The following is an 18722-nucleotide window of genomic DNA, read 5'->3' on the forward strand; positions in this document are numbered from 1 at the left end:
CAGATGATCTCAGTAGGCAAGTATGTATGAAATCCCTGTATTTCAGGCCTGAAGTGCAAAGTAACATTCTCGACATACCACGTAATGGGGTGGTGCTCTTCAGAATGTTCGTACATGATCACCTCCTGGCGCTCAACACTGACACTGAAAGAGACGCCAATGCGTTCAAGGAGCCAAAGGCAGAGGACAATTCACTTTTAGATCAACATACCAATCCTATCAACAACAATGTGAACCATATCCACACACTACCTTCAACAGCTGTACTGACCTCTGCCATCAGCTGCTTACAAAACACAGGCTCCACGTAGGAACTAAAAGCCTCAGAATAAAGACACTGGCAAAAGACAGTTATGTAATGAAGGTTCCTGTCATAAAAACACCTTCTAACTCAATCGGAGGTTAGATTTTGAATTATTACAGAGACTGAGAAATTATAACTACAGACCACTATGTCCCAGACCTTAGATGATACGATCACACCTTGGAATTCATTCAAAAACCTCCTATGCCCTAATTCAAAAGTGATCCCATCTCCATCCCAGTCTGTTACAACTGGAAATTATATCTAATGCTAAACAAATGATCTAAATAAATTGTACCTTTACCTCAGAGAAATATGGATTTATATTCCTGCTTTTTTTTTTTACCCAAGAACTTCTTCAACTCATCCAGATTTGTGGAAGTCCACCAGGTAGTTCTAGTGCGGGACTTAAGTCTGGCACTGTTGTCTCTCAAATACTGTTCAGCATACAAATTAGTCGGGTCAACAATCTCACCCAAAAATACATCGTCCATAAACAAATGCCTCCGATGCAGAGTCAGTCCTATAATCAAGGTCAGAGAAGATTAAAAAAGCATACCAACAATCTGCTGAGCGGTAATCCTGCAGATAGCCATAATTCGTACTAATAAAACTAACTTGACAAATAAGTCGACAATAACCAAAACTGTATAAAATAAGTAATAAACAAACTGTGGCTATATCGAACAGAAAGTAAAACTACCAGCATATATTAACTTGGAAGGAAAAGTCAATCAATACAAAGAACACAAAAACCTACATACTATAATACCATACCAATCACTTGCCAGAGACAGCTAAACTCAGGATCACCTGCACCTCCTCTGCACAGACATAGCGAGCACCAACGATATCTCAACAGAAACTAAAAACAAAAGAAAATTACACACAAGACAACACAATACACTCCTGCACAAATCCACAATTTCACACATAATAAAACAGAAGCTAAATATGCTGCTATTATTACACCATTTACAAAAAACTCATTCATGCATGGCAATGATGCTCATTTGGAGTAAAAAGGTAAAAAAAGCTTTTCTTACCAAAAACATGCAACTACACAAACTGCATATCTACTAGTGCCGAAACCGCTAGCAGAAGTCACGGCAAAGGAAATCAAAAGCTTTGCTAAAGAGGAGAAATAAAACATTATTATCACAAATGCAAATGATGCACCAGTCCACACACACTGCCAGTCTACACACACCACCAGCCAAGCTCCAGTCTACACGCACACTGCCAACCAAGCACAAATCAACACACACAGCCAGCCAAGCACCAGTCCACACACATTGCCAGCCAAATGCCAATACACACACAGCCAGCCAATTGCCAGTACTTGCAGACCGTCAGCCGAACTACAATTCACTTACACACACACACATACACACACACACACAGAAGCTTTCCCTGGAGGGAAGATGGGCCTAAAAATATAGCCAATCTGCCCCCAGGGGAGGCAGAAATGGCCAAAACATACACCCCCAGAAGGTGAGCGACCCTTGCCCAAGGGGCTGCTCCCCAAAACAACAAACTTGCTTCATAAAAAATTTCTAATGTCTAGTAGCTTCTGCCCCCCTTGAGGGCAGATGTGCCTATAATATATGGCAGATCTGCCCCCAAAGGAGCAGAAACAGCCAAAACATTCACCCCCAGAAGGGGAACGACTCTTGCCCAAGTGGCCACTCCCCAAATCAACACATCTGCTTTATGGAAAAATATCTGATGTCTAGTGGCTTCTGACCCCCTTGGGGGCAGATGTGCCTAAAATATGTTGCTGATCTCCCCCCAAAGGGGGCAGCAACAGCCAAAAAGTTCACCCCCAATCGGAGAGTGATCCTTGCCCAAGAGACCACTCACCCAAAAAATATTTGCTTTGTGGAAAAATTCCTGGTGTTTAGTGGTTTTGTCCTGCCTTGGGGGCAGATAGGAGTAATAATATATAGCCGATCTTCCCCAAGGGGGGCAGAAACGGCCAAAATATTCACCCCTAAGAGGGGAGTGACCCTTGCCCAAGTGGGTGCTCCCCAAAACCACAACATCCTATAAAAGGAAAAGCCCTGGTGTCTAGTGGGCATTCCTGCTGCACGATCGCGGCCCCATGCGCGATCATGTGGCAGAAATGCACTCCAAAGAGACATCAAGGGAAAGAAAGACCCTTTCCTTTCCCCCAATCCCTCTTTGGTGGCCTCAAACCCTCCCCTGAGGAAAAACTTACCTTCAAACTGTGCTGGACGAAAATGGCTTCCAGCGTTGTTCTGATGTCATCAGATCACCAAGGAGGAGGGGTCGGGATGGCAGCAAAAGAGCTTATGCTGCCTTCCCTGGTGGGGCATTTACAGGGATGGCCCACTTGGAGCCATCCTACGCACCCTCCCATCGTAGCATCGGACAGCTCCCAGCTATCTGACGCACCAAAGGGGGTAAGCTCCTCAGTCTCTGAAATTAAATAACCTCATTAGATCTCCAGGATGCCTACTTTCACATCCGGATTCACCCAAAGCCCTGCAAATACCTAAAATTAAAATGGCTGCCAGCCATATACCAGTTCAAATGTGTCCTATTTGGCTTAGAATCAACTCTGCACATCTTCACAAAGTCGATCACCCCAGTAGCAGCATGTTTAAGAAAGGAAGGTCTTAAGGTCTTTTCATACCTTGATTATTGGCTAGTAAAAGCTCCTTCCTGTCAGTCAGCCAAGAGGTCAACCAAAGCTTGTCTGTGACTCTTCAACAGTTTAGGCCTTACTCTCAACAATCATGTCTTCCCTCCAGCCAGCCAAAAAAATAACAATTCTGGATGCCTGTCTGGACACTATGAAAGACAATACCTATCCAATTGTGGAAAGGTGTTTCAAATTAATACACCTAGCAAAAAGATTCTTAAAAAGACAGGCCGCTTCGGTACGCATCTTCACGTCACTCCTTTGAATTATTTCATGAATTCCTTTAGTTATGTTGTGCCTTGTATGAATGGGGTATCTCAACAAAGAAGTGGACAAACAATGAATACAAATCCAAGGATCAATCACAATATAGTACCTATCACTCCATGAATGAAAGCTGTTCTTCCATGGTGGATTCATTAGACAAATCTTTAATCAGGTCTCACATTTCTAACTCAGACACCGCAGTTTGTAATAACAGATGTTTCCCTAGTGGGATGGGGAGCTCACTTATAGGATAAGGAAATAAGTGAAAATGGACTCCAGAAGAATTGAGTCTCCTAATTTATCTCTTACAAATGAAATCTGTGGTGGTGAGCCTTCAATCTTTTCTTCCGATGATAAAAGGATCTTTGGTGCTAGTATGCACAGACAATACAACAACAGAACATTATATAATCAAGAAGGAAGGCACAACATCACAACCATTGTTGCTGGAAGCTGTAAAGTTTTGGGAGTGCTTGTTAAACATCATATCAAGCTAAAGCTGAGCATGTGCACAGCTCACACGATCAGTCAGTGAGCACTTTGAGAAAAAGGACAAAGAAATGCCACAAATGGGAGCTAAACCTACACATTCTAAACTGAAACTTCAGTCAGGGCAAACTGAAGCTGAATCTGTTTGAGGCAAGTCAGAATTGGAAATAATAATTTTTTGCAAGTTGGTATCAAAAACTAGGGTGAGTGGGAAACCCTTTTTCAATAGCATGATCAGGAATGTTTGCCTTTGCTTTCCCGGAATACCAATGGCTCCAAAAGCCCTGAACAAAATTGAGAGAATCATACTGAATCATACTAATAGCTCCAAAATGACCCAGACAATATTGGTTCACTGAACTACTTTTATTGGACAAATGATATCTAAAACTAAAACTGATTCCCACCTGTTGACCTTACACAAAAGCCAATACCTCATTGGGATCCAAAATCCTTCAACTTTGTTCGGATGGCGTCTGAACATAGTGATGTCTTGCATTAAGACATCCCAGAGGATTGTAAAGAAATCCTAGCTAAGGCCAGAGCAGAAACAATAAATAAAACTTACAAGTTTAAATGGAAATGTTTCTGTTTATAGTGTCCTCATAATATTCTTTCTATACCATCTGTACCAGAACAAGTATTGCCTTATCGCCTAAATCTGACACGAGCAGGCCTTTCCACGTACATCTTTTAAAGTTCATTTAGGAGCAGTACCACATTTAAGGAGATCTTCCAAAAATAATCCTTGTGGTCAAATAGGAATATCAAGGAATCCTCAAAAGGTCTTTTTAGAGCTTACCACGTGTTAAGGCATCCTTCAACTCCCTGGCAACTAAGTAAAGTCCTTCCACAATTGATGAAAAGTCTGTTGAAATTCGTACACAAAGCAGAACTCAAATATGTTTCATGAAAACTAGCATTACTCTTGATATTTATGTCAATAAGAAGAGTACATAAAATTCAAACTTTCACCTTCGAAGAACCGTAAATGCAATTTGTGGATGATCTGGTCATACAATGGACAATTTCCTGATTCATTCCAAATGTTCCACCAGAATTTCACTTGAGTGAACCAGTAGTTTTGAAGACTTTCTTCCAGAATCCTAAAGATGTAGCCGAAAAAGCACTCCATACACTTGAAAAGATGCCTTCAATTTTATATTGATTAATAAATTCAGTAACACACACCAACTGCTAGTAGCATATGGCACCCATCATGAAGGTGTTGCACTTTCAAAACAAAGCATTGTATGCTGGATTCTGCAGTCATAGTTCTCTGCCATAATAAAGCAGGAAGTCCTTTGGAGGGGAAAATGAGAGCACATTCTACTAGGAGGGTTCCCACTTCTACAGCTTTGTTTGCTGGTGTGTCTACTCAAGACCTATACAGCAACAACAAAGAAAAATAGACACATGTCTGCAGTATTACTGTTTGGAATCAACAGTGCAAAAGGATGCTGCAGTGGGACAAGCAGTGTTCTGTAATCTTTTTCAGTAAATTGAGCCTATTCTTAATCTACTGGACCCATAATAACAATAACAATACAGGAAGAATAAGAATAATAAGAATGAAAATAACCTTTATCATAATCACGTTGTACTGTTCAACTCCTTACTGATTAAAGCATGTTAATCTATGAAAGGTCTAAAACTGGAGAAGTAAAAAAGTTATCTATTTGTAACTGTAGTTTTCCAGGATTGGGATATTTTATAGGTTTATATGCTGTCCACCTGCCTTTAAAGGCTTACGTATCCTATGTGGTTTATTACTCTTCACATTTGTACTAGAAAATCTGACGTTTGACGACTCCTGGTGGGAGTGGTTATCATGGTGCTGCAGTATGACTGCCTGAAATGTGGTTCTTTTTAAATGTTGTGAATAAGTACTAAAAGTAATGCTTTCTAACATTTACAGGCTATGTATAACTGTAGTACTTTCTAGCTATACCGTGGCACTCCCACTGCAACAGTGTGGAATGAATCAAGCATGTAAATCTATGAAAAGTATAATTCTAGAGAACTGCAGGTACAGGTAAATAACTTTTTCCTTTACCTTTTTTAATGCCTGAAATAAACCACTTTTTGTCTTGTAAGTATAAGTTGTTCATTCATTTGCAGCTTCTAGTTTTACAGCACATACATTTTCAATGCTCCCCTCATTCATCTTCACACTTGGAGAAAAACAGTTAGTGTTACATCAGTGCCTTACCAATAATGGCATCCCAATAAGAGACAGTGACGGATTTAAGAAAATCAAGCTGATGGATGTGTGCATCTCTTTCTCCAAAGCTTGCCGATAGTTTCTCAGACAGATTATTTGATACACGAGCAGTAGTTCTGAGACTTGGGGTCCCCTCTCCCTTTGCCAATTGTATGATATATAAGATAGCTTATAAAGTAAAAATGAAGAAATCTAAACTATTGTGTTATAAGCTTGTGTCTGCTGGTCCAGGGTGGTGGAGGCCCATTTTCGATTCTCGTGTACTGCTTGTGCCAAGGCAACTGACCTGGAGAAAGGAGACAGCAGCCTAACACCCACACTTCTTACATTTGCACCTTCAACTGTAGTTCTACAATGGCTTGTCACTCATCTACCATCTGCTTTGAATTACAAATGCCTAAGGTTATATCTGATAAATAGCCTATTGTTTTTCCTCCACAGGGCCCTCAAGGATTAGAAGGGCTGCGTGGACCTCCTGGGCCAAGAGGAATACAGGTAATCCTCTCTACTAAAGTTTTTCAAATAGCAAAAGTATTTCCTGTGTTTTCCCGCTATCATTATTTTTACTTTGTTCTCTTCTCTTTCAGCAGTTTACCTTCACCCACTGATTATATTTTGCTCTTCTACTTTGTTCTCTTCTATGTTGTTCTTTTCAGGCGTTCCCACTCCTTTCACTGTGGTCACCCATCTTGCTGTGCACAAAGGCTCCTTACTTGTATCTCTTCCTTTGTTGGATTCTTTTTCTGATTTTTTTTTATCTGGACTCGTTTCTTTCACTCATCTCCTTTCTCTCTTAGTAACATTTCTTTCTTTTGCACATTGGCACACACTTTTTTTCCCATGACTTGTTTTATTTACTATTCTATTTTAAACTCCCTCATCACTGCATAATTTAAGTTTTTACATTTCATATTGAATGTTTTGACTAATATGAGTTTTTGTTTGTGTTCTCTTGCAGGGTTGCTGGGGTATTGAAGGCCCACCTGGATCCAAAGGAGACACCGTAAGAGTCCTAGCTCATTTAATTTTGCAGAATGTTACCAACATCATTTGATGGGCAGTCTTATCAATCATTCGGGTATCCCTCACTTTCCAGTGGTCAGCCCTCATCCTCTTTCATGCAACACTCTTTTTGATCACTCACTCTTCTTTCATTCCCTTCTCCTCCCCCCTTCCTCTCTTGAGCATGCTTGTGTTTATTTTCCCTATTACTCTCAGAGTTCCATCACCTCTGTGAAAAGTCCCTTTTCCACTGTGGGGTGTCAAACCCCTCTGTGAATTTCTCTCCCTTTTGTGCATCCCTCTCCCTTTGTCAAGTGGCTCTCTGCCTCTGTTGGTCCTCCCTGGGTATCCACCATCTCTGTCTCTTGGGTGTTGCTCACCCTCTTTTGTAGCTTTTTACTTCCGTTGGCAGGTATCAAACGTTTTATGATAAAATGGTCTTTCTGTGTTGGTTTGTCTCCTTTCTCTGTTGCTTGGCCTTCTCCTTTAGTTGGTAAGCCCTCTCCCTCTGTTGACTGGCCCTTGCTCCCTAGTTGACCATTTCTCCTCTGTTGGGCAGCCATCAGTCAGATATTACTTTCCAACACTAACTTAACCTGAGAACGCAACCTAGTTTGAAAGCTCATCTGATTGGTAACCTCACAGTAACTGGATAGATAGCTGAGATGGCACATAAACTTACCCTCTGCATATATAATGTAAAACTATGGATCCTTTTAATTGTAGGATGGAAATGTTTCTACCATAAGCAGAAACATAAGTTTGTAATAGTACACCAGTATATACTTACTATTTCTAGTCACATACTGGTACAGAAAAACCAGGACCAGCAAACTTTGCGGCTAGGTCCCTTCCAGGAAATTAGACAACACTGTTTTATTTATTCAGAGCTGTAGATTGAATCACAGAGAGTCACAGTTGTGTCAGGATGGGTTGTGGCCTCCCTGTATAAGGAGAAGGGACATTCTCTTCTGAGTGTCTGCTGACTCTGCCACTGGAATGCTCTTTCTTCAAGCATTCAGCTCTTCCAAGGAACTTACATAGAACTCAAGGGGAGGCTCCCCTGCCATAGGATGACTAGTTTGTCGCTGTTTCTTTTCCCACCTATCCAACAAAACTCCCATTTTGTTGTCAATGTCCACTGCTCTCCTAAAAGGACTGTCCTTGTTATATCATCATGTGCTGTAAACAGGGACAGATTGACTTAAGACATGCATGACCATATAGCCTGGCTGCGTCAGAGAGAGAGACCACAGACACATGCTTAAGTGAGATCTAGCCAACAGGGAAAGCAGAAAAGTACATTAATTCCGCCTTACGGAAGGGAAGTAAGATCTTCCATGCCAGGCCATGGAAGTACTACGGCTATCTGTCAGGCAGCTGTAGAGTTTGAAGGTCCTAATATTGACCATAGCTATGATTCTAGCATGCATGTTAGCACATGCCCAAGATACTCACATTCTCCATCTCTGCTGTCCATAGATGATTTCTGTGTGAATGTTATCCCCACAGCTCATCCCTCTGGGAATAACCATTCAACTCACTATAATCTCCAAGCGGAGAAAAGAGAGGTGAATCAGAACTTAAATTAGGACCTCACAGCACCCAGAAGACAGGTCTCTCTCTTACCACCTACATGGCAAAGGGTCAAAGAGTGTTTGTGTGGTTTGGTAACACTACCTCTTAAGTTTGTTCTCTGTGTGTATCTGTTGAGGGGCTTTTTTCATATCTGCCTCTGTGGCATGTAGTTCAGTTCTATTGCCACTTGTTCATACAGTCCTGCTGCCTGTTAGGATTATGCTGTGTGGCGCAAGTGAAAGATAAAGATCATTTTTGCTCCTTACTATCAGTCACCCCCACAATTACATCTCTGTTCCTCAGCCCCTCAGTCTAACATAGCATTTTGTAATTAAAACATCCTCATCTCCAGCTTATGTCTCCCAGCCCTTCTCTAGCTGCCCATATGTCCTTGAAGTCTCTTTTGTCTAGTTTCTGTACTCCTCTCTCTCTCCCTCTCTCTGGTTGCTCCATCACTCTGTTTTTGTTTGCTAGCTTATGCTGTTTCTCCTCTGTCAGAAATTGGATTATTATTAATTTGGGAGGGGTACCCCACCAACTCAATAAATCCACTCTGGTTAGGGCAAAGCACAGTTCTAAGAGAATCTCTCCTCATAGCTAAGACACGAGCAGCAAGCAGTCCCTGCAATTTTACAATAAACACAATGAAATTCCCAAACCAATTTAGAAAAATGTTATGAGCAACAGGACACCAGGATCATCAATATAGGATAAGTGGAACTGGAGATATGAATTTTTGAGGGAATAAGGCAAAGACTGCCTAGAAAAAGTCAAGCACTATGAAAAAACAGTGGTGGACCCACACCTGGGTGCAATTTCAGGCTATCTGTGATGGAGTGGAGGTTGGATACACCAAGAGGGTTGTTCTGGTCTAAGGTTTTTCCTCCAGACATAGGGCCTGATTCGTTTTATGGTGAGCAGCCTGTTTCTCCATCAGAGAGACGAATACTGGGTCATCCTGACAGAATTGCCACCAGTCAGATTGAGAAATGACAGCCAAGTAGGCTGTCAATTATTAAGGCATTCACAGCAGTTCCTGTCAACGCTTTTTAAAGTTTGGTGCACAGCCCTGTCAAAAAGAAAATGCTTCCCTCGTCATGGCAGTCCTCTCCCATGGCGAGGGGAGTATTTGTGCCCTTTACTGCTTTTCTCTGGGGGGTGCGGTGGGGGAATTTGCAGAGTTGCACTCTGGGGATTTCCGTAGAGTTACATGAAAACTCTGCAAGATTTCACAGAGTTTTTTTTTACAAACCGGTGGAATTGCGCTGAATTTTAGAGCCATGAGCTCATTCGGGGCTGATAAATCGGCATGAACTGCACTATGCAGCACGCCAGAGGGTGCTGCTACTTGAGTTGATTTTGCTATCGATTGAGTAGATTTTCTACCCAAGTGGCTGCTTTCTGACCGCAAACGGTCACAACTGCACACGACCGCATGCATTGGGGAAATCTTGTTGGTTGCCCTTCTAGCAATTGAAAAGTGTGCTAGGGGATGCGAAGTCTCACTTGTGCTTGCCAACTTACCATTGGCAAGCCTCAAGTAAAAACAACAACTCTGCCACGTGGCAGTTGGTGGAATTTGGCCGGAATTGTGGCCAAAACTTCGCTGGAGAAGGAGAATTTTTCTCCCACCCCTACTTTTCTGGCAGTTATGGGCAGTAAACACTGACCTCCAGATCTAACCATCTAAATTACGTGAGCAAAATTGGAGGACTGGCCCAGATGGTTCTGACCACGCAGGGCCATTGGAGGTGTTTAATTGCGGCAGAGACAGAGTAGTATCCACCGTGATTTAACATACTCTGTCTGCATATAAAGTTGGCAGGGAGGCCATTATCCTGGGAGTATAGATCTGTCACAAAGCCTCTTGGAGTCTGAGGTCCTTCTGCTTTTGGTGCCCCTGAAGCAGGTAAACCACTTGACCCTTGGAGAGCAGTTCCAGTCCCTGGGTGGCAGCAGGACTGAGTGGTCCTTGTGGGAATCCTGTTCTTCTGGCAGAAGCTGGGAGTCTGGATTCTTCTTCCAGCAGCACCGCCTTATTCACACAGGGTCTTCCCTGGTCCAGCAATGTTCTGAGAAGGTGGTGGTGGAGATACCAGAATTATCCTGTGAACTAGCATCTGATTGCATGATTTCTACCATCTGATCCTAACAATGTTCTTCCAGTCCACCTACCTCCTTTTGCAGCTCTTCCTCTTTGTCTTACAGTAAACTTACCCCAGAGTCCTAATTTCAATCTGGTGGCAGCTGGGTCCCACCATGTATGACTGTCATCACCTTCTTGGCCTCGGCTCTAACTGACATGGTCAAAATTGGTTTTGCTGTCTGCTGTGGCAGGAGCCTACTGTCTAGGAGTGTCCTGCGGATGAATAGAGGAAACCCTCTTTGGCATCTCCAAATCAAACGAGGTAGTGCTAAAGCTGCCCTATGTTAAGCAAGCTGTTCCTTTCCGATCCCAGCTAGTTAATCCCTGCGAAACGGTCAGCTGTTTACACCCATTGACTTTTCCTGAGCACAGAGTAAGCCATTTCCAAGAATGCGTATTCCAACTCTGGAGGTGTAGTGAGCATCAGAACTGGTTTTAAGCCAATTCTCGCTAAAGCAGCCTAAAGTACATTTTTACAAAGTTACCTTTCTGCTTAAGCTATCAAATATCTGACTTCACCCCTAAGTCAAATTTTAAAAACTTAGCAGAAAACAATTTTGAAGCATTTTCCTAGCAATTTCCTAAGTGGGTGTGGGCTATAAAGATTTTAGTGTCACTTACTCCTAAAAGGACTAGCCTGGCATACACAGTGAAAGTGCTTTGGGATTTTCAGTGGGAAGGGCACATTAACTTCAATATGCAGTATTCCTTGTTTTTATATATTAACACCCAACCCTGTAGGTTTACATGGCAATTTCAGGGGCAACTTCAGAATATATAAAAATACGATTTTCCTACAAGGCAAAATGCATTTTTCCTGCCATGTGTCACAGCAGTGCATTTAAACTACAGCCTAGTCAAAGAACATTGGTGCTCCTGGTAGAAATATATTTTTATCATATGTGGAGATGTTGTAAATACACATTACAGGCAACATGTGATATTTATCTTTCTATGTTACCATTCACAATAGACTTATAGGGGACGAAATTCCAGTGTAGAGCACATGACTTAGATGGGAAGCACAGGCACTTTACTGCTGGTTAGCAATGGTAAAGTGTGCAGAGTCCTAAGGTTATCAAGAAGAGGGTTCAGAAACACCCTCTCATTGATCCTCTTCTCGTATTTAGGGTTGAGCGAGCAAGCGCTCCAGCCTGTTGTAATCTCTCAGTGGGCTTTTAACCACGCCCACTCTTCCTGTTCATTCTTTCTTGTGCTTGTCTTATATACTTAATTTTTACTGGTGCATTTTGTGAAATGTCCCTCCTATGTGTGCTGAGTTCCCTCCCCAGATGCTTTAACTAAGTGAACATTTCTGTTGGCCATCACACTAAGTCACCCTACCTCCTGTTACAGAATGTCATGGCCCCTCCTCCGGTTTCGGTTTGCCTTTCATCCCAGCAGCGATCCTTTCTAGACATTCACGTAGGGAGCCAATTACTCTCGCGCTCACGCTCATTGCAGCAGTGGCACTTTGAATTGGCGTGCTTCTGTCATCTGTTTCACTTTTCATTTTCAACTTATGTGGCAAGAAAAGTCCAGTTAGGAATTTACAAAGCTGATAGCTCTAACTCGAGCAAACACAAGACCCATTGCTTTGCAAATGCTTGTTGGTTTTGAATCATTTTAATGAGATGAGGGATGCCTGTATAAGTTGGATGCCAACATCAACTTTGAAGATGACTGACGACTGCCCACTGGTCACCTCCAAGTGGTTTCAGATAGGTGCTATTGTGAGTTGTAATATAATCCAGTCGAAAATGGCACTTGTGTACTGACTGGGGACCATGGGTGATGGTATTCTACAGGTGAGATTAGACCTGGCTCTTTGAAATCTGCATTGGATGTGATCCTCTCATTCATTAGCCACCTTGCATCTCCTGTTGCTCTCCATCTACTCTGTCTCTGGTCAGAAAGTTTCTGTCGCCTCTTGCAGGTTCGGTTTTGATTAGTTTTGCCCAGAATGCATTCCAGAAACTTGTAGACGTTGTCTCCACGCATGATATCTGATGGCCTGTGTCTTTTCCATCTTCCAAACACCACTTTTGTTTCTAGCTCTTGATGTCTGGTTTATCTCATTTCAGGGGCAGCCAGGTCCTCTGGGATCTAGAGGGCATCAAGGTTTGCAAGGTCCTGTGGTAAGTCTTTGAATTACCTCCTACTTATTTAGACGCGTGGATTCAGTACTTATCTTTCTGTCATTTGAGTTGAATTGATGAGTTCTTCGTTTGGTTTAACCTGATGAATGTTTATAGACACCACAGGTGACTCAAAACAATGTAAACAAGGTAGCATCAACACCCCAGATATTGGTGCATGCAGATGCTTCTGTGTAGGCCCATGTTGAGATGCTCCTTGTGGTGACTGAAGACAGTGTCCAGGAGTTAGGGGCAGCCGTCCAGCACTCAGTTAATTGTATTCAGACTTGCGATGAGCCCTGTACAGACAGTTAGCGGCCTGGTGGCCCACATATAACCCCAGTATTACAGGTTCAGCATATACTAAACTGAGGAAATAAGAGAGACACCCACCTGACGCTTTCCTTATGTTCTTAACAAGCATCGCCATTTGTATCATATTGGTTCACATTTCTGGACCATCTCGTGTTAATAAGTTAGATGAAGCCACTTTCCTAGTGATCTGTCTGAAGATCTGATTAAGAGGTGGGTGGCCCCAAGGCATTGTTATTGGTTGTGTCTACCCAGGAACTAGGCCACTTCCTGTCATGTCATACTCCCATCAGACAGGGACTGACCTGGGAAGGGAGCCAGGCCGGGGGTTAAGGGGACAGCGGACTGTGGTAGGAGCAGGCACATTTCCACCACAGATTCATCCACTCAGCCTGCAGCAGTTGAGCAGCGTGGAGAGACAGCTCCGCCGACCTATCCGACCTCTTCAGAACTTCCGCACACGCATGTGGGATTAATCCGGTGGGAAAGATGGGTCTTATGTCTTCTTTTCCACGTATCTACATTGATGAACGATGTCTTCGGGCATTGGATCCCAGTGGGTCGGGTCCTATGGGACAGCTCTCCCCGCACTCATCATCCAGTCACGACATCAAAGAGGATGTCCCGGCTGGTTGGCGGGGCCAAGGTTTCTCGGTGTTTATTACTGGAAGCCTCAACTCTGAGGCCTAGACTGACATCTGCGTGGCCTCCTGCGGTTAACAAAGGTATGAAGAGTTCGAAGGGGGTCACCAACGCCCCTTGCCTATGTATATGCTCAGCGTGTCTTTTGGAAGCGGCTCTTGGGTATCAGGGACGCACCGCTTCCCGCACTACTGGCTACCCAGAAACACACGCGGTTATGCCAATCAGGCTCAACAGCATTAGCGGTACCAAGCCACTAGTGGAATGGGAGGTCGTAAACGTCAGGACTGAGTGAGTTGACTTAGCTGTGTGTGTCCTGCAGGACAGGATCGAGGTATACAGGAAAATCTGTGTGTGTCCTGCAGGACAAGATCGAGGAAGTACACAAGAAGGGTTGTGTGTGTGTATGTATGTGTGCGTGTGTGTGTGCGTGTCCTACAGACCAGGATCAAGGTATGCAGGCAGAGCTTTGTGTATCCTGCGGGGCAGAATCAATGTACAAAGGAAGAGGCTGTGTGTGTGTGTATCCTGCAGGTCATGATCATGTTATGTAGGAAGAGCTGTGTGTGCCCTGGAGGTCTGGATGTAGCTGTATTAGCAGAGATGTGTGAGACCTCAAGGTACATCTAAAAAGCTGTGTGTCCTATGGGTCAGAACCAAGCTACGCAGGAAGAGCTGAGTGTGTCCTGGGGGGTCAGGATTGAGATGTATTGGCAGAGCTGTGTGAGACCTGCAGGCTAGTCCTGTGGGTCAGAATCAAGGTACGCAGGAAGAGCTGTGTGTGTCCTGGAGGGGGTGGGGGGTGGGTCAGGATTTAGATGTATTGACAGAGCTGTGTGAGACCTGCAGGCTAGTCCTGTGGGTCAGAATCAATGTACGAAGGAAGAGCTGTGTGTGTCCTGTGGGGGGGGGGGGGGGGGGAAGGGGCGTGGAGGGTCAGGATTTAGATGTACATCTGAAAAGCTGTGTGTCCTATAGGTCAGAATCAAGGTACGCAGGAATGAGTTGATAGAGTTTCCCAGCAGGCCTGACGTCAAGTGAAAGGCACAAGCAGTCATCAAAGCACTCACTTACTTTCCTCCGCTTCAACCTCTGCATTTCCTCCAATGTCGGCCAAGACAAATGCTCTTTTACTTACTCATCATTCTGTGCTGTAGGGTACAATCACATGTATTTACAAAAAAAACAATGACCTGCATCCGAATACTGTGTTGCTTCCTGTTGTATCCACCTAGAAAGGATGAAAGGCTGAGACAGCCCAACCAGGGGTTCCAAGCAACGATCTACGCGTTTAGCGGGCTTTGAGTTATCCTTTCCGTTGTGCATAACACTGCACATGGTGGGGAACAACTAGCATATCCCTCTGCCTCTCAGCGCCACACCGCAGCTCCCCCAACACACACACACCCTCTCTCCACTCACCGTGGTCCGTACTCCTTGGTCAACATGACTGCGGACCAGGAATTGTCTGTTGATATGTTACATTCACAACCTGCGCTCTCCTCTCTAGCCCACGCGGATTTATGTTCACTGTCAAGCAACAAGCAATGGAGTGTCCTGGAAGGCCACTGATTGCTGGAACTGCCTGCGAGTTGAGATTTTTCTTTCACGGACGGGGTGAGGGCAAAAATGCAGAGCCCGATAGCGACATGTCTCAGCACCTGGTTTTTAGAACTACCGGTGCTGAGCACCGGCAGGACCCGGCCCACTTAAAGCCCTCACAGCAGGGCAAGATTGAGATGCACTGGCAGAAATGCGTGTAGGCCCCTGTACTAGATATAGGACGTCCTGCAGGTCAGAATTGAGGTACACGGACAGGGCTGTGTTTGTTTGTTCACAAATACCACAACTGCAAGAGGTCAGGCTGGAGTTTCATTGTGTGGCAGGTGTTCGACCAGTGGTGTAATAAGTCGTTGCTAGGGGTGAGTGCGGGCCCCAGCATAACCACAGCAGGGTGTGCTTCCTCCCAGGATGAGTGAGTTTCAATAAGATCATCCCCGGGCTCGAGCAGCGGACTGGGAGGTGGAGCAGAGGGCGCAGTGATCTGTATGTGCCACAGGACTGCCGCAGCCCTCCTGCACTGTCTGAGATGCCTTCTCTCTGCCCATGTACTCCTCCCGCACTGTCTGCTGGGCCCTCTCTGCCCATGTACTCTGACTTCTCTCACTCCCTGAGATCCCCTCTATCTGCTCATGTGCTGCCTTCACTGTCTAAGGCGCCCTCTCTGGTCTAGTCCGACTCGGACTGCACTGTTTGATTGCTCTCTCTCTTCTCATGCACTCACCCTTCTGTGTGTCCCTTTCTTCCAAGGGATTGATTGGATCCCCCGGCGCCGTCGGACATCCCGGAGAGTGGGTAAGAGATGTTATCTAAGCTTCTGTCTCATTTTACGTATAAAATGGCAAAGAAGTTAAGGGCTGGGAGTGTGTGTGTGGTGGTGGTGGGGTAAAGACATGCTTGCATCTCCAACAATCACCAAAGTCAGTGTTCTAGAATGTTCTTGTTTATTGGTGGACGGCTTGGGCTCGAGGCCTCTTGTGACATCACACTAGAAGGTTCCAACGCCGCGACGTGACAGGGGAACCCCCCCCCCCCCGGAGTCCCTGTGAGGTTGTTTCAGCGCGCACAGGGCAGGGCCCAGCCTATCTCTCTGATGGTCTGTTCACCAACACCGGTGGCGGTGCCAATTAAAAGAGCCTCTCACGATCCTCACGGAAACGCCAGGACGTCGGAAATCGACCAGACAATGTCACATACGTGTCTGAGCTCTTCCCGGAGGTAATGCCTGGGGCAGTGGTACCCAGACGTGGTGAGCAGACATGGAGGCATTTATTGCCATTTGCAGGCACTTATCTCAATTGGACTCACTCAGGAAGCTAAAAAGTCGTCATCGGGTCCTTCACAACCCCTACTTTAAAAGGCTTCCTTTCTGCAGTGACTTTCTCTTACTAAATTGGCAGGAAGTGAGTGTCTCGTCTCCCAACAACTCGGCCACAGTCATCGGCTTCCCTCATTCTGAGAGCTCGAGGCGATGCATTATGTATACACATACACAATTTCACACAGCAGAGGCCATAGTTTCACCCTTTTGGTGTCACCATATGTCAATGAGATAGATGGATAGATGGACTGACAGACCGGCTGGGTCTCTAGGAATTTGGGTGAAAATGGTTTTGAACCGTTTGCTGAGTGGGTTAATCACCTGCTGCAGCAGTGATCATTGTGTCACATGTGCGTAGGTCTCGGGTGGGAATCGTGTGGACTGACGAAGATTTCACCATCCCACCTTCCTTATAACGAGTACCATTATGCTGAGTTACTGGACGCCGTCAATTAAAGCACGGTGCACGCACCGCAGGGCCAAGGTGGCCATGTACAAAACAGGTGTATCCATGTGGTGGTTGGTGGTTGCGAGAACATTAAGAGTTCGCGGCGGTAGCACTGAGGCCTGTGGCTATTAAAACATTACCTGTGTTAAGATTATAAAGTGGGCTGCAGGGGCCGGGGGGCAACCGAATGCTCTTCGGAAAAGGTCGATAAGCATGAGACGGTCGTTCTACGGTAGATTTAAGAGGATCTCAGCTAGAGAGCATGGGTTAAGATGGTTTGGACGCGGGAGGGCCCAACTTGGATGATGGGGCGTCTGCTCTTACCAAGGATAGAGGGACGGTGTACCCGTGTATTCCTGCGTGGTCATTAGAAGTGGACTTGGCTGAAAGACATTGTTGATGCACTCATGGCAGAGTGAATCTGGTACAATTTTGGGTGGCTTGAATAGATTGTACATCCTGCTTTAGGTTTCCGAGGCACTGGGCTGATGAGGCATGCTTGAAAACAGACAGGTTATCATAAGCTGGGGTGGCTTTATGTAGGGCGAAAAGCTGCCCTCTGCTCAGCGCAAGCTGCTTAAGTGCTTTAAAGACTCTTTTTGCTTTCAAAGGCTATGGTAGCCAGGGATCCCCTATATTACAAGCAATTGACCACCACATAAAATGTCTAATAAATACTCATTGGTTCTCTCTTTTGGTTTATAGGGGAGAGCAGGCCCAAATGGAGACAAGGGGGACCCCGGACCCAAAGGCGACAAGGTACATTGGTAATTCTGTTCCTGAATTGGATAGGGACGGGTAGTGACGTGTATTATAGGACTAAAAATGTACCATGGTTGAGGTGTGAATGTGAATCTGAGCACCGCACAATTCCACAAGTATGCCTGACGGTGATGGGCAGCAGGCTTTTAAGTGGGATGAAAAAAGTAATGTGGTCTTTAAAAGGGGCATGACCTATATTATAAGGCCATGGCTTAAAGACATTAACTAATTTTCTATGATGGCCTCAGCGGGCCACCCAACCAGTATTTTGGTTCCTTTTTGTGCCTTCTGTTATTGCATCTAGACAGCTGTGGTATCCTCTCGAGGGCAGGGCGCATTGCCCCCGCCCGCTACGTGCCGCGCAGGAAAAAATAGAATGGCAGTGAAAATATTTAATTGCCATTTTGTTTCTACCCGTGACAAACACTCTAATCCAGAGACATGCTGAGCGTGTCCTCTGCTGCCGGCAACAGAGGACTGGATCGTTGCCTGGACTGGACACTCCAAAGTGCGCATGTCACTTTGGCTGTCTGTTTTGTGCCAGTCAAAGTGACATGGGCGCTTTGAAGCTCTCCACTCAGCTGTCTGATGTTTGGTTTTACCTATGGTAATTAAATATTATTTTATGTTCAAAACCCTAGAAGTTTACTGAAGAAAAAAACAAAGTTAAAGTAATGTTATAGTTAGGTGTGATAAAAAGATCTGTTTTTAAAAAAAAACATTGGAAATTCACTGAAAAAAACAAAGTTTAAAGTAACGTTATATTTAGGTGAATGTCAGTTTCAACGTTAGCGTATTGACCTAAAAACAACAGAAATTCACCAGTGACAGTTAGCAGACCTAGCTTTAACTTATGCCCAA

The 18722-nt window shown here is 44.6% G+C and overlaps 1 protein-coding gene across 2 annotated transcripts in view; it reads left to right on the plus strand.

Annotated features, from left to right (window-relative positions):
• Positions 1 to 18722, plus strand: part of LOC138301234 (collagen alpha-1(II) chain-like) — a 1268735-nt gene that overhangs the window by 593717 nt on the left and 656296 nt on the right. For both annotated transcript variants that reach the window (XM_069241494.1, XM_069241495.1), the window contains exons 22-26: positions 6394 to 6447; positions 6911 to 6955; positions 12763 to 12816; positions 16081 to 16125; positions 17805 to 17858. In XM_069241494.1, the coding sequence (XP_069097595.1) occupies positions 6394 to 6447; positions 6911 to 6955; positions 12763 to 12816; positions 16081 to 16125; positions 17805 to 17858 (252 nt within the window). The remainder of the gene's footprint in view (positions 1 to 6393; positions 6448 to 6910; positions 6956 to 12762; positions 12817 to 16080; positions 16126 to 17804; positions 17859 to 18722) is intronic.

The sequence above is a fragment of the Pleurodeles waltl genome, chromosome 6, assembly GCF_031143425.1.
Source record: "Pleurodeles waltl isolate 20211129_DDA chromosome 6, aPleWal1.hap1.20221129, whole genome shotgun sequence".
Taxonomy (NCBI): domain Eukaryota; kingdom Metazoa; phylum Chordata; class Amphibia; order Caudata; family Salamandridae; genus Pleurodeles; species Pleurodeles waltl.